Source organism: Phyllobates terribilis, unplaced genomic scaffold, assembly GCF_046119375.1.
Source record: "Phyllobates terribilis strain yellow unplaced genomic scaffold, ASM4611937v1 Scaffold_8__6_contigs__length_399053987, whole genome shotgun sequence".
NCBI classification, from domain to species: Eukaryota; Metazoa; Chordata; class Amphibia; order Anura; family Dendrobatidae; genus Phyllobates; species Phyllobates terribilis.
Genome location: NW_027362768.1, coordinates 55,540,032 through 55,555,142, shown reverse-complemented (window position 1 = coordinate 55,555,142; position 15,111 = coordinate 55,540,032). Strand labels below are relative to the sequence as shown.

At 40.5% G+C, this 15,111-nt stretch overlaps 1 protein-coding gene across 1 annotated transcript in view; it reads right to left on the bottom strand.

The window, feature by feature from the left end:
• Positions 1–15,111, bottom strand: part of COLGALT2 (collagen beta(1-O)galactosyltransferase 2) — a 229,492-nt gene that overhangs the window by 116,240 nt on the left and 98,141 nt on the right. The window contains exon 6 of the mRNA XM_073642973.1: positions 2,589–2,708. Coding sequence (XP_073499074.1) covers positions 2,589–2,708 — 120 coding nt within the window. The remainder of the gene's footprint in view (positions 1–2,588; positions 2,709–15,111) is intronic.

Sequence of the window (15,111 nt, the reverse complement as noted above, 5' to 3'; positions counted from 1 at the left end):
AGAATTAACAGAGAGCAGAGAAAACAGTGCAGGGAGCAGGTGAAGAATGAACAGAGAGCAGAGAAAACATTGCAGGGAGCAGGTGAAAAATTAAAAGAGAGCAGAGAAAACAGTGCAGGGAACAGGTAAGGAATGAATAGAGAGAAGAAAACAGTGCAGGGAGCAGGTGAAGAATGAACAGAGAGCAGAGAAAACATTGCAGGGAGCAGGTGAAAAATGAAAAGAGAGCAGAGAAAACATTGCAGGGAGCAGGTGAAGAATGAACATAGAGCAGAGAAAACAGTGCAGGGAGCAGGTGAAGAATGAACAGATAGCAGAGAAAACATTGCAGGGAGCAGGTGAAAAAATGAAAAGAGAGCAGAGAAAACAGTGCAGGGAGCAGGTGAAGAATGAACTGAGAGCAGAGAAAACATTGCAGGGAGCAGGTGAAAAATGAAAAGAGAGCAGAGAAAACTGTGCAGGGAGCAGGTGAAGAATGAACAGAGAGCAGAGAAAACAGTGCAGGGAGCAGGTGTAGAATGAACAGAGAGCAGAGAAAACAGTGCAGGGAGCAGGTGTAGAATGAACAGAGAGCAGAGTGAGCAGACAGAAGAAGCAGAGCAGAAGGAACAGAGAGCAGGGCAAAGAGAAATAATCAAAATAACACAGTCAAGAGGAGATCTTCTCTCACGGCCCAGGTGCATGTAAGTATTATAATGTACAAATGTCTCCCTGTAATAATACAGAAACTCCCCACTCCATGTGACATGAATGTGTTTATTTTCTTTCTACTGTGACATCACTATATATATTATCTCTGCGTTGTGACATTGTGTAATATGACATCACTGTGCTCATTGTCTCATCTGTGTTTATTATCCATGTACTGTAACATCACTATGAATATTATTCCTGTATTGTGACATTGCTGTATACATTATCCATATACTGTGAGGTCACTGTGTTTATATCCCTGTACTATGACATCACTGAGTTTATTATCTCTGTGCTGTGACCTTAGTGTTTCTATCATCCCTTTATTGTGACACAGTGTCTACTAACCCCATATTGTCATATCACCATTTGCAAAGTCCCTGAGGTACCAGAATCACAGACAATACCCAAAAGTGAACCCATTTTGGAAATGGGTGAATTATCTACAGGTGCATAGACTATTTTTGCTTTATGGGCGTTTTCCTAGAAAAAAAAAATCTGTGACTTTTGCAGAGTGAAAAAAATAAATAGCAAATATGCCACTATGGTGCCCAACACATTATGCCCAACCTGTGCTTCCTATAGATACACATAATCTGTTAAGTAGGTCTACACTATTGCTGTGCATATAAGTATTATCTTCAGTTTGGGCACATCGTGGGGCTCAGAGGATAGAGGGGGTCACTTGAATTGGGGCCTTTTGGTGTGCAGATTTCGCTGGATTGTTTTTGGGGTGGTATAGGGAGGGGAACCATGTCACTTCTCCAGAGCTTTTGAGTTATACCCCCCTATATTACACGTAGAACAACCACCCTCCATTTTTGTCAACATCACAGATCTAAGCAGGGACTTTTTTTTGTGCAATGAGTAGACATATTTATTGGTACGATTACATACAATTTTGGATCACATTGAAGGCTACATTTGTATTTATCCTTTTTTCTACGATGAGCAGTGACATTAGGGTTTCTGCCTTAACCATTTGCTGTAATGAGGCAGATAGTGTCACCGTGGACTCCCGTATGGCCTCTGTTCTGGTGGCCTTCTGTCTTTTTAGTCATTAATGTTTTACAATGAAAAAAAGAGAAAAATCAGCTCACCCTCCGTGAAGTCGATGAATCCAGGAGCACGCAGACTGCGCTCTGCCGGCACTTGGCAATGTAGATTGAAAGATCAAGATGACTCAGCTCACCGGAAATCGACGTATAAAATCCCAAAAATTTTTATTATTTCTTACTTGGATAAAACAGTGAAAATCACAATCCATACAAACATACAAAAGCCCCCTCTGCTTTTGTATGGATTGTGATTTTCACTATGTTTTATCCAAGTAAGAAATAATAAAATTTTGGGGGATTTTATACGTCGATTTCCGGTGAGCTGAGTTATCTTGATCTTTCAATCATTAATGTTTTACCCATAATTAATTATAGCCTTATGAAGGGAGATGAGGTCCCAGTGTGTTGTTAAACAACTCTTTATCCTAAATGTGATGGTAAGATGACCCGAGTAACATAACCTACAGCAAGATATATGGTCATCTGAAAGACTTTGGGTAAAAACATAACAAGAACGTTTTTTCCTTTATCGTAGTATAACTATTTTACCTGACTCTGTGTTGCCCAGTGATCTCCATTCTCCATTGCACTATGTACTTGGCTTCCAGATCCTTGCAGTAATGATATACATGTGGGGCACTCAAGAGAAAATTGTGTAATGCACACTATAAAACGAATAGCATCTGTTATGTCCAATGTGATCATCTGTCCGTCTGTGTCACACGATGCATAGTTGTACGCTTCCTGTTTGTATTCACAGACTGGGACAGAACGCTGCAGGGGCGGCCATACGCGGACCACATGGAGCCGCTATTATTACTACAGAATGTCACTTACTCATCGCGTCCGTCAGGACATGTGTAAAGCTCTCAACATCATCATTCAGGGTTTGATGTGGTTTCAGCGGCACAGGAAGGTATCCATAATGTTCCTTGTTACAAATATACATCTGAATTCCTGGAAAAGAAAAGCACAAAGCAATCAGAGGACGGGTTGTTACAAGACTGATGGCAGATTAATGATGTTTGTGAAAGCAAATGACGTGGAAATGGTGACCCCAAACCTGCTGCCGGTACAGCAGACAGGCCTGACATAAAGGGGATGGTAAAAAAACCTTATATAAGCTAAAATATAACACTAAGACTGTGTGCACACAGCAAAAACCAGTCAGTGGCAGGAAAAATGCTGTGTAAAATACGAGCGATTATGTATGCGTTTGTGATGTGTTTTTGACTTGAGCTTTTTTCCCATTCATTTGAATGGGTTAAAAACGCAAAAAAATGCTGAAAAAATTGACATGCTACAGTCATGGCCAAAAGTATTGAGAATGAGACAAATAGTAATTTTTCCAAAGTTTACTGCTTCATTTTTTGTAATGGCAATTTGCATATACTCCTGAATGTCAAAGAGTGATCAGCTTAACAGCAATTACTGTACTTGCAAAGTCAATATTTGCCCAGAAAATGAACTTTAACCACCAAAACACATTTCAACATCATTGCAGTCCTGCCTTAAAAGGAGCAGCTAACATCATTTTAGTGATTGATCCATTAACACAGGTGTGGGTGTTGATGAGGACAGGGCTGGCGATCAATCAGTCATGATTAAGTAAGAATGATATCACTGGACACTTTAAAAGGAGGCTGGTTCTTGGTATCATTGTTTCTCTTCAGTTAACCATGGTTATCTCTAAAGAAACACGTGCAGCCATCATTGCACTGCACAAAAATGGCCTAACAAGGAAGAGTATCGCAGCTACAAAGATTGCACCTCAGTCAACAATCTATCGCATCAGCAAGAACTTCAAGGAGAGAGCTTCCATTGTTGTCAAAAAGGCTCCAGGGCGCCCAAGAAAGACCAGCAAGCGCCAGGAAAACATGTATTTGGAAGTCGCCTTGCTACACTCATCAGAAGAGCTTTAAACTAGAACAATGTGGGAAGGGAAGCAAAAGGCCAGAAAAAGCCATACAGCTGACAAATACTATTGAGATCTCTGCTACTGGAAGTAGAAAGGAAGAACAAAGACAAAACAATTTAAATAATAAAAATATGGGAGGAAGAGAAACCAATCACAAACTAAAATGTTTTTATACAAATGCACAAAGCATGGGCAACAAACAAGGAGAATTGGAACTACTAATGCAGGAAAAGGAATATGATGTCATTGGAATCACTGAAACTTGGTGGGACGATACACATGATTGGAATAAAAGGCTAAAAGGATACAACTTATTTGCAAGAAACAGACTTGATAAACGAGGAGGAGGTGTTGCATTGTATGTTAGAAAAGCGTATATCTGCACAGAGATTGAAGCTTCAGAGACTGGGAGTTCTGTGGAAACTGTTTGGGTAAGAATACAAGGAGAGAACAACGGAAAGGACACCATTGTAGGCATTTACTACAGGCCACCTGGGCAAGCTGAAGATATGGATGAACTCTTTATGTATCAAATGACCAAGTTCTCCAAAAAATATGACGTAGTGGTCATGGGAGATTTCAACTATCCAGACATTTGTTGGGAATCTCTCTCAAGTAAAACTAACAGGTCAAGCAAATTCTTATCCTCTCTTGCTGACAACTTTATCTTCCAAAAGGTAGGGGAGAAAACAAGGGGATCTGCTACTTTGGATCTAATCCTTATAAACAGGGAGGAAATGGTTGAGGAGGTAAAGGTGGCTGGGACCCTAGGAGGCAGCGATCATGCTATTATAGAATTTTGGATAACTAGAGGAGGAAGACATGTGAAGACTCAAACTTCAAGGTTAGATTTTAGAAAGGCAGATTTTAAGAGACTCAGAAAGAGAATAGGAGGGATCCAATGGCTGGATGTCCTTAAGGACAAAAATGTCCAGGAAGGATGGGAAATTTTTAAAAAATTAGATTCTCAAAGCACAATCGTTAACAATCCCGAAAAGTAGGAAGAATGGGAAGCATTTAAGGAAACCAGGATGGATGAACACAGAACTTAAACACATGCTAAAAAGAAAGAAAGAAATGTTTATTAAATGGAAAGAGGGAGGCATATCTAAAGAAGATTATAATGCAGTCTGCAGATCCTGCAGGGCACGTATCAGGTTAGCTAAAGCTGACAATGAATTAAGGCTTGCAAGAGATGTCAAAAGCAATAAAAAAGGATTTTGGGGGTATGTCAAAAGTAAAAGAAAAGTCAAAGATGCTATAGGATTTTTACAGGATGAAAATGGAGAAATGGTAAGAGAGGATGTTGAGAAGGCCGAACTTTTTAATTCCTATTTTGCATCTGTTTTCTCTCAGAAAGAAAATGTAACATCAACTGATCTTCACTGTCCTTTTAAAGGAATAGAGGAATCCAAGTTATCTGTAAACAGAAAGATTGTGAGGGAATATTTAGCTAACATAAATGAGTTCAAGTCTCCAGGTCCAGATGAATTACACCCCAGAGTACTGAAGGAGATCGTAGAAGAAATTTTAGAACCACTCTCCATAATCTTTGAAAATTCTTGGAGAACAGGAGAAGTCCCAGAAGACTGGAGAAGAGCAAATGTTGTTCCTATCTTCAAAAAGGGGAAGAAGGTGGACCCAGGGAACTATAGGCCGGTGAGTCTGACTTCTATACCAGGAAAGATCTTTGAACAAATTATTAAACAACATGTATGTAAGTACATGGATAAGAATGAAGTGATTAACCAGAGTCAGCATGGGTTTGTAACTAACAAGTCATGTCAGACTAACTTAATTTCCTTCTATGACAGAATCACTGACTGGGTGGATCACGGAAATGCTGTAGATATAGTATATCTTGACTTCAGCAAAGCATTTGACAAAGTATCTCACACCATCCTTATTGAAAAAATGACCAAGTATGCAATGGACCAGGCAACTGTTAGGTGGATTCATAACTGGCTTAGTGATCGGACTCAAAGGGTGGTTGTAAATGGCTTCACATCCAGCTGGATGAATGTCTCAAGTGGGGTACCACAGGGCTCCGTCCTGGGACCTGTATTGTTCAACATCTTTATCAATGATTTAGATGAAGGAATTGAGGGTAAACTGATTAAATTTGCTGATGACACAAAGCTAGGAGGGATAGCTAATACTAGAGAAGAGAGAGAGAGGATTCAAAAAGACCTAAATAAACTGGAGCAGTGGGCAGCAACCAACAGAATGGTTTTTAACAGGGAAAAATGCAAAGTACTACATCTGGGCAATAAAAATGAAAAAAGCATATACAGAATGGGAGGAATAGAGCTAAGCAACAGTACATGTGAAAAAGACTTAGGTATACTAATAGATCATAGACTGAACATGAGTCAACAGTGTGATGCAGCAGCAAAAAAGGCAAATACAATTCTGGGATGTATTAACAGAAGCATACAGTCTAGATCACGTGAAGTCATTATCGGTCTTTACTCCTCTTTGGTCAGACCTCATCTGGAATACTGTGTACAGTTTTGGGCACCACATTTTAAAAAAGACATAGACAAACTGGAGCAAGTTCAGAGAAGAGCGACCAGAATGGTGACTGGTCTGCAAACCATGTCCTATGAGAAACGGTTGCAGGATTTGGGAATGTTTAGCTTGCAAAAAAGAAGACTGAGAGGAGACTTAATAGCTGTCTACAAATATGTCAAGGGCTGTCACATTGTAGAAGGATCATCTTTATTCTCATTTGCACAAGGAAAGACTAGAAGCAATGGGATGAAACTAAATGGGAGGAGACACAGATTAGATATTAGAAAAAACTTTTTGACAGTTAGGGTGATTAATGAGTGGAACAGGCTGCCACGAGAGTTGGTGAGTTCCCCTTCAATGGACGTCTTCAAACAGAGGCTGGACAGACATCTGTCTGAGATGATCTAGTGAATCCTGCTTTGAGCAGGCGGTTGGACCAGATGACCCAGGAGGTCCCTTCCAACTCTACCATTCTATGATTCTATGATTCTAGGACCGTATCTTAAAACTGTTTCAGCTGCGGGATCGGACTACCAGCAGTGCCGAGCTTGCTCAGGAATGGCAGCAGGCTGGTGTGAGTGCTTCTGCATGCACTATGAGGCGGAGACTCTTTGAGCAAGGGCTGGTTTCAAGGAGGGCAGCAAAGAAGCCACTTCTCTCCAGAAAAAAACATCAGGGACTGACTGATATTCTGCAAAAGGTACAGGGAGTGGACTGCTGAGGACTGGGGCAAAGTCATTTTCTCTGATGAATCCCCTTTTCGATTGTTTGGGACATCTGGAAAACAGCTTATTCGGAGAAGAAGAGGTGAGCGCTACCACCAGTCTTGTCTCATGCCAACTGTAAAGCATCCTGAAACCATTCATGTGTGGGGTTGCTTCTCAGCCAAGGGAATCGGCTCACTCACAGTCTTGCCTAAAAACACAGCCATGAATAAAGAATGGTACCAGAATGTCCTCCAAGAGCAACTTCTCCCAACCGTCCAAGAGCAGTTTGGCACCCAACAATGCCTTTTCCAGCATGATGGAGCACCTTGCCATAAAGCAAAGGTGATAACTAAATGGCTCATGGAACAAAACATAGAGATTTTGGGTCCATGGCCTGGAAACTCCCCAGATCTTAATCCCATTGAGAACTTGTGGTCAATCATCAAGAGACGGGTGGACAAACAAAAACCAACAAATTCTGGCAAAATGCAAGCATTGATTATGCAAGAATGGACTGCTATCAGTCAGGATTTGGTCCAAAAGTTGATTGAGAGCATGCCAGGGAGAATTACAGAGGTCTTGAAGAAGAAGGGGCAACACTGCAAATATTGACTTGCTGCATTAACTCATTCTAACTGTCAATATAACCTATTGGTACTCATAATATGATTGCAATTATATTTCTGTATGTGATATAAACATCAGACAAACACTAATAAAAAACAGAGGCCAGCAGATCATGTGAAAATATAATTTTGGTGTCATTCTCAAAACTTTTGGCCATGACTGTACAGAATAGAAAAAAAAACACTTTGATGGTTCAAAACTGCAAAGAAAATAAAAGCAGCATGTGCATGTGATATCAGAAATCTCATTCACTTTGCTGGTATTGTAAAACGCTGCATTTTTTCCATGGCAAAAACACGCAAAAAAAACGCGTGAACAAGCCCTAAGTTTCCAGGTGTCACTAGAAGTTAATCACGTACTCTAAAAGTATACGTCACTCTATGGATATGAGATGGTGGTGCTCGAGTAGGGGTCCAGCCCATATAAATAGTAAGGGAGATGTGGTGCTTGAGTAGGGGTCCAGCCCATATAAATAGTAAGGGAGATGTGGTGCTCGAGTAGGGGTCTAGCCCATATAAATAGTAAGGGAGATGTGGTGCTCGAGTAGGGGTCCAGCCCATATAAATAGTAAGGGAGAAACTCAGCACTCAATTTGCAGTAAATCAGTTTCAGTTTCTGATGAAGGTCCATAAATAGGGACCAAAACGTCAAAATTATTTGGATTGCCATTAAAGGAATTTTTTCTTTAATGTAAATTGAGTGCCGAGTTTCTCCCTTACTAGAAGTTAATTATGAACATATAATGCACTGTTCTTTATCTGTAGCAGGGGTGCACAACCTTTTTTGGTACAAAGGCCACAATGTCTTACTGAATATTACCATAGGTGACATTTATGGCATATCTAAAGTACATACCATGAATGTCTAATGGGTACAAATTCTCTTACCTCCACCAATCGGCACTGTAAGGCTGTGTGCCCATGATGAGTTTTGGATGAGCTTTTGTTGCTGCATATTTTTGCTGCATCAAAAATGTAGCGTCTTACAGTTCCGGCAAAGTGGATGGGATTTATAGAGATCTCCTGCCCTCTGTGCTTATTTTAAACTGACCTGCGGTGAATGTTTCAATGACGCCACATGTCAATTTTTCTTTCAAGTAGGCTGAGTTTTATGTGCAGATTTTCCCCATAGACTTGCATTAGATGCGGAAAATCAGCAGGTAAAAAACACGTGATCCACATATGACTATGTCAATAAAGTTTTATGAAACCCAAATACCAGGAAGTATAAAAAATAAAGCAGCTTTATTTAAAGTATGACACATCAAAAAAAGATGTGTCAAAAACGGGATAAAAACACATATAAAAAATGAATTAAATAAACGCAAAGGAAAAAAGAAATCTAATGTACCTAATAAGGCAGAAATAATGCAGAAAATCTACAGCATCAAAAACTCACTAAATACCGTGGGAACGTAGCCTCATGGTACGTTCACACAGAGTTTAACGAGGATTTAGAAATAGATTCTGCTCCTAAATCCACATCAAAAACTGTGTCAAATACTCTTTAAATAAGTTTCCAACTGAACTGAATAGGAAAAGCTCCTTTAGTGCACACAGTGAGCAGAATCGGAAGCTCATTCAAAGAGTTTTTGAAGCATTTTTATGTAGATTTGCAGTAAAATCCTCCTCTAAAACCTTGTAAAAAACTGTAAAACTGTGTGAAGAGGCCCTAAACAGGAAGAAGTTGTGCATGTGTAAACAGGTACGCGGATGCAACGGCACAGAATTTGCAGACTCAGTGGTAACCAAAACAAATTGCTTATTTATGTTAACAGTTTAAGTAATCAAAAATATGACAATTTGCAAATCACAAGAAAACATTGAACTGCTCTACAATGCTGCGAGTTATTGTTTTTGATATATATACATAAGCACTGTCTTACAAAATACAATCTAAATTGCAAAGTTATCTAGGTAATATACCAAACGATATTTATAAAAAAGTTGCACTGGTCAGTAGTAAGCTAAAGTCCGTTTCGTAACTAGTACAGTTGTCACCTAACCTCTCAGACTATCATTACGGTCACTGCGACAGGCCCTAACAAGTGTCAACTCTATTTCCCTGTTAGGCCACAAGTCTTGCTCTTCAGTTCACTGGCGACTCCCTGCACCGATGAGCTATCCAGGCTGCCTCCCTCTAGTAGAATGCAGCTTAAGTCCCTTCTGTACCGCTGTCTAGGCCTCCTGAGCTCAGCTCACTTGATTGTCCTGTTAAGTAGGCTTCCTGCCCTCCCCAATCACTTGATTGACCTTCTCTTTAAGTAGGCCTCCTGCCCCTTCCGATCACTCGATTTACTCTTCATTTAGGGAAGCTTCCTGTCTTTCAGCTCACTCGATTGACCATTCCTTTAAGTAGGCCTCTTGGCCTTCCAGCTCAATTGATTGACCGCTCTTTAAGTAGTCCTCCTGACCTTCCAGCTCACCCGTTCGACCGCCCCTTTAACTAGGCCTGCTGACCTGTTCTATGGATCTCATCCTGCTGCGATTCTTCGTTCCGTTAATCTGGCCTCCTGGCCAGGGCTAAGGACCTTGTCCTGCTGCTTTCCTGAGCAATTTTCCATTCCATTAATTTGACCTCCTAGCCAGGGCTAAGGACCTCATCCTATTTCTTTCCTGAGTGATTCTCCGTTCCGTTGATTAGGTCTCCTGGCTTTGGGCTGAGGACTTCATCATGCTGCTCTCCCTCTTCTAAGATGCTGCTATAAGCCAGTTCAGTTGACAGTGCACATCTGACTTGATACAAATCAGGGGATTTTATATTTTCTAGGTGTGTCACAGTAGATCACATGTCCATGTCCATCTGGTCTCTCTTCTCCCTCCGGGCAGCCAAGCTTTTCATTTTAGTTCCGGCATTGTTCCATTAGTTCCTGTCTCTATTATCTTAGGCCAGAAGATGGCAACATTCATCCATACAAGTCGTACTATACATTCCTAATGTAGGCGTCACCACACAAGTTCTGCTGTGCATTCCTAATGGGTGAATCGCTCACTCCTTTACACATGCACATGGCTAACTACAATAGATCATGGGCTTTTTGCTTACTGTCTAACGTTTCAGAACTCCCATAAATTACAGTGGAGCGAGCCAAAGACACGGAAGGCCACCTGTCTAAGGGTGCTTTCACATTGCGTTGTGTCCCCATAGGGGAATACGTCCAAAATCGCATGCAAAATGGGGGCCGGATGTATGCGCCGACGGGGCCTAGACTGTAATGACAGACAGAAGAGTGAACGTGTGCTCTGACGTACATCATTTTTGGGAGTGTCTGCCTACTGGGGGCGGACACTCAGACTTAGTAGACTGCCTCCGGCAGGCATACACTCATGAAAATGATGCACGTCAGCGAGCACGTTCGCTCTATTTGTCATTACAGTCTATGGCCCCCCTGGCGCATACTTCTGGACCCCGTTTTGCAGGGATATCGGCCATAAGCTCTGATGTGGGCACAGAAAGCAGTGTGAAAGCACCCTAATTCACATACACCTTTCTGAAGTGCCAAATGGGTTAAGAGACTCCATTCTCCTGAGGCATCCAGAGATGTCTACACAGTGCACCATTAGTACTTACCCGTCCTTTTCCTGAACTGATGGCTACTGCTCTTCTGTGTGTGGCTGCCCACATACAGTATATTTACAGGGAATCTGTCAGTATGATCATCCCTCTTATGCTGTCTATATGGGCATGTAGGTAATAGAAAGCTGAATGAAATGATACCTTGATATCTACAATCTGATATCTTATTCCAGAGAAATCCACATTTTTCTCATAATTAAATGAGCTGCTAAGATCTACGGGCCGAACACTGATCTATCTGAGAATCTGCCTCCAGAGCTTACTGTAAATAAAAGGGGAGTTGCCAGAGTCAGAGATGTAGATCAGGAGAGCAGACTGTCAGTCATTACTTGGTTTACACTGGTAACCAGGGCTGTGGAGTCGGTAAGCCAAACCTCCGACTCCGACACCTCAATTTCCATGACACCGACTCCACGACTCCGACTCCCTCATACATGGCTCATGTTTAAGTGATAAATTTACTGTAGCACAGATTCATCTCCGCTAAAAGTCTAGACCCTTAGATCAGGAATAGGACAGACATTTATAGGACATTTCATAACTTTACCAAATTCTTATGAAAAAATATTCCCCACAAACCGCAATTTATTATATATTTTAGGAGTCGGAGTTAGTCCATTTTATACCAACTCCGACTCCACCAAAATGGGTACCGACTCCGACTCCACAGCCCTGCTGGTAATGCCTCCTTTCATTAGCAATAAGTTCTGGAGACAGATTCTCTGGGAGAAGATATGTTCGGCCCTCAGATCTTAGCAGCTCATTTACATATTAAGAAAAATGTGGATTTCTCTGGAATAAGACATCTGATGTCAGATCTCAATGTATCATTTTATTCAACAACTTTCTAAGACCTACATCACCATATAAACAGTTTAAGGCCACGGCCCCACTATCATTATTTGGTCAGTATTCGGTCAGTATTTTTTCTCAGGAGTGGGAGCCAAAACCAGGTGAGGAACAATCAGATAAAAGGTATAATAGAAACAAGTCATCAATTCTGCATTTATCACCCACTCCTGGTTTTGTATCCCACTCCTGAGAAAAAATACTGACCAAATACTGAGAGTGTGGCCGTGGCCAACGAGGGTTAATCCTAATGACAGTTTCCCTTTAACTTGTCAGACAAGTATGTTTCTGTTTATATGGTTGGAGGCACCAATGTGAGGAGGTTTATAAGCCAGGCATGCTCCTCTGGGAAATTAAATATTCTAGAGTTCAAGTCCTATTCCTCTCTGAAGTGACAATTTGCATACTCCTTAGAGCATATTTTAGAAACATGTGAGCACACCCTAAAGCCCTTGTGTATATCTCCTAGGGTGCAAGTATTGAGATCCTAGGTATGACAGGAATAAAACTGCTAATAAGTAATATTCTTCAATTTATAATTATTGAATCCAGCAAAATAATTATGCAAAAGAAAACATCATTCCTTGATTCTTCTCAATGAGATAAGAACAACCATAAAAATGGAAAACCACAAGATGTCAGTGTATTTAATCCTTACAAAACTACTAAGCACAGTGTTTTAGGGCTGAGATAGGGGATTTCAGTGAACCTCCCTGTTTGGGTAAGGCCAGTAGTGGCATTTGCATCAAGACCACATCACGTGACCAACTGTTATGACTGCTCTGTTTTACGGGTGAGACAGCTGTTTCCAATACAATGTCACGCCATTGTTTAATAGGCAATTTGAAAACCACAGCGTCACCTGGCTGCTGAAGTTCTCAGCCACAGCCACAATGTGAACAAGACATCTGTCCTTACCCTAACTGTGAAGTTCAGGAAATCCCCAATTTCAGCCCTAAAACAATGTACACACCACTTCTGGTCTTGCAGGAATCAATCAGCAGGATTTCACCCCCCAAACTATTTATATGCACATATAGCTCTTTCAAAGCCAAATCCAGCAATATCAGTCAAGCTCTCTACATGGCCAGCCCATTCCTGCATTAGTGAGAAATCAGTTTTTGAATAGAAATGAAAATTAGGCTGAAGATCCGAAGTCTCCGCCACTACAGCTCTATTCCTTGCCCAGTGCCGGTTCCTTTTGCTTGACTGATGGCCTCTATGCTGTGTGATTTAAAGAAAATGAGCCATCAGACAAGCAGGAGAAGGTAGCACTTGGTGGGGAATAGAGCGGGAGTGACAGAGTCTACAGATAGTTCTTCAGCCTCATTTACAAATTAATTCAAACTCTGATTTATCTGTAATGGAGGAACAGACTGGTCATGTAAAGGTGTTGCTGGACTTGTCTTTGAAAGAGCTACATACACATATAAATAGATTCACGAGTAAAAACCTACTAATAGATTCCCTTTAATAAGTTAAGGCTATTACTTCGTCACATTAACAGCAGACTGATTCACCGAAAATCTCAATACTGCAAAGCCCCTAATTTCTCTGAAAAGACATATGTAACACTCTAAGGTCTCCTAGAGCTGTATCAAACTCCTTTCAAGCTCTTTAACATAAATACAGCCTTAGTAATATCACAGTGACCTAGCCATGGAAAAAAATGGTAACTCCATAGTAACCAACAACCCATTTAATAGCACTGCACACTGAAAGACTTTTCAGGATTTTAAAACAAAAAATGGTCCAAAAATTATCCCTCTCAGTGATTTGCTATCAGGTAGAACACTGACTCAAACTGACAGTTTCACAGACAGATGTAACATTAAATTGTTATGACTGAGACGAGTGATTTGCCATATATTCCATAATGTCACCCATTTCTTCCTAACTAATACACATGCTGAAGGCAGAAAGAGTCCAACTGTGGCTTGCGTTTAGTAGTACTACTACCCAGACAGTTGTGATGGTAATGGTGCTTCTGCTAGCGGCTCCCACATTCTTAGCCGTGGTATGAGGTTTTTTCTTTAATATTTCTCTGTCCATAGCCATTGCTACTTTTTATATCACACTATAAATATATTTTGACAATCTATTCAACCTAAAATATTCAATCTTTGCCAACGACGTAACAAGAAATGCTAGGTAGGTAGATACATATGTGGCAGCAGGCTGCAGTATAGCTGTGGCATGTATGGTTGTAAAATTGGACTAATAACACAGGTGTGCAAAAAAAGACAAGCACAGTTAACTGTCTACAATTTTTTTCTATTTTTTAACAAAATTCAATTGCCTTCCCAAATATGATGTAATAAGAAAGAATTGATAGGTAGATACATGTACAAAATGATACATGTCCTAGCTCCTGCAACATAGAAACATCTGGCTAAAAGATCTGAAAACATTGAAGCAGCAAACTTTTTTGAAAGACAAAATTTAAGTCAGTCTCAAAGCTTTTGTCCACGATTGTACAACACATCACTGTATTGAGTATTTGTTCAATGTTTAAGGCATTCTCTTCCTGTTATACTGCTGAGCTATAATCTCTCACAAACTTCCATTATCCAAAATCACCTTTAAAATGTCTGTTGCATTCCCTGCCTTAGCTTTTATACATTCTATGATAGCTTGTCCAGATTGGCTATGCAATACTACAGTATGTCATGTGACAGTTGTAGAGCATTGCCTGAGGTCATGTCAGTGACTGATGCAATCTTCTGCAATGTGTATACTGCTGACAGGCATTTTTTTTATGCAAATCAAATTGTAAATTGTTCGAATTTCCTGAGACCTGAAAATATAATTAAATTTAACACATATTATTCTATTTGCATCAAATCAATTCATTGATTACCAGTGGCCAATACTAAATACAAATCCACCCCCATATAGTCCAATAACATGTTGGGGCTAAACAGCTAAAGTTGTTGTCAAACACTGAAATAACTGATCATTTTAACCCCTTACTGACCAATATACGTCTTTTTACTGACCTGTGTTATAAGAGACTAGCGTTCCCCGACAGGTGACAATCCTGTAGCTGTACGCTGGACACTATAGTTGACTACTTGCTGCATCAGCCACGATCAGTGTTGGCAACGACCATGGACATTTAATCTCTTAGATTCTACTGTCAATAGTGACTTCAGAATCGAAATAGTTA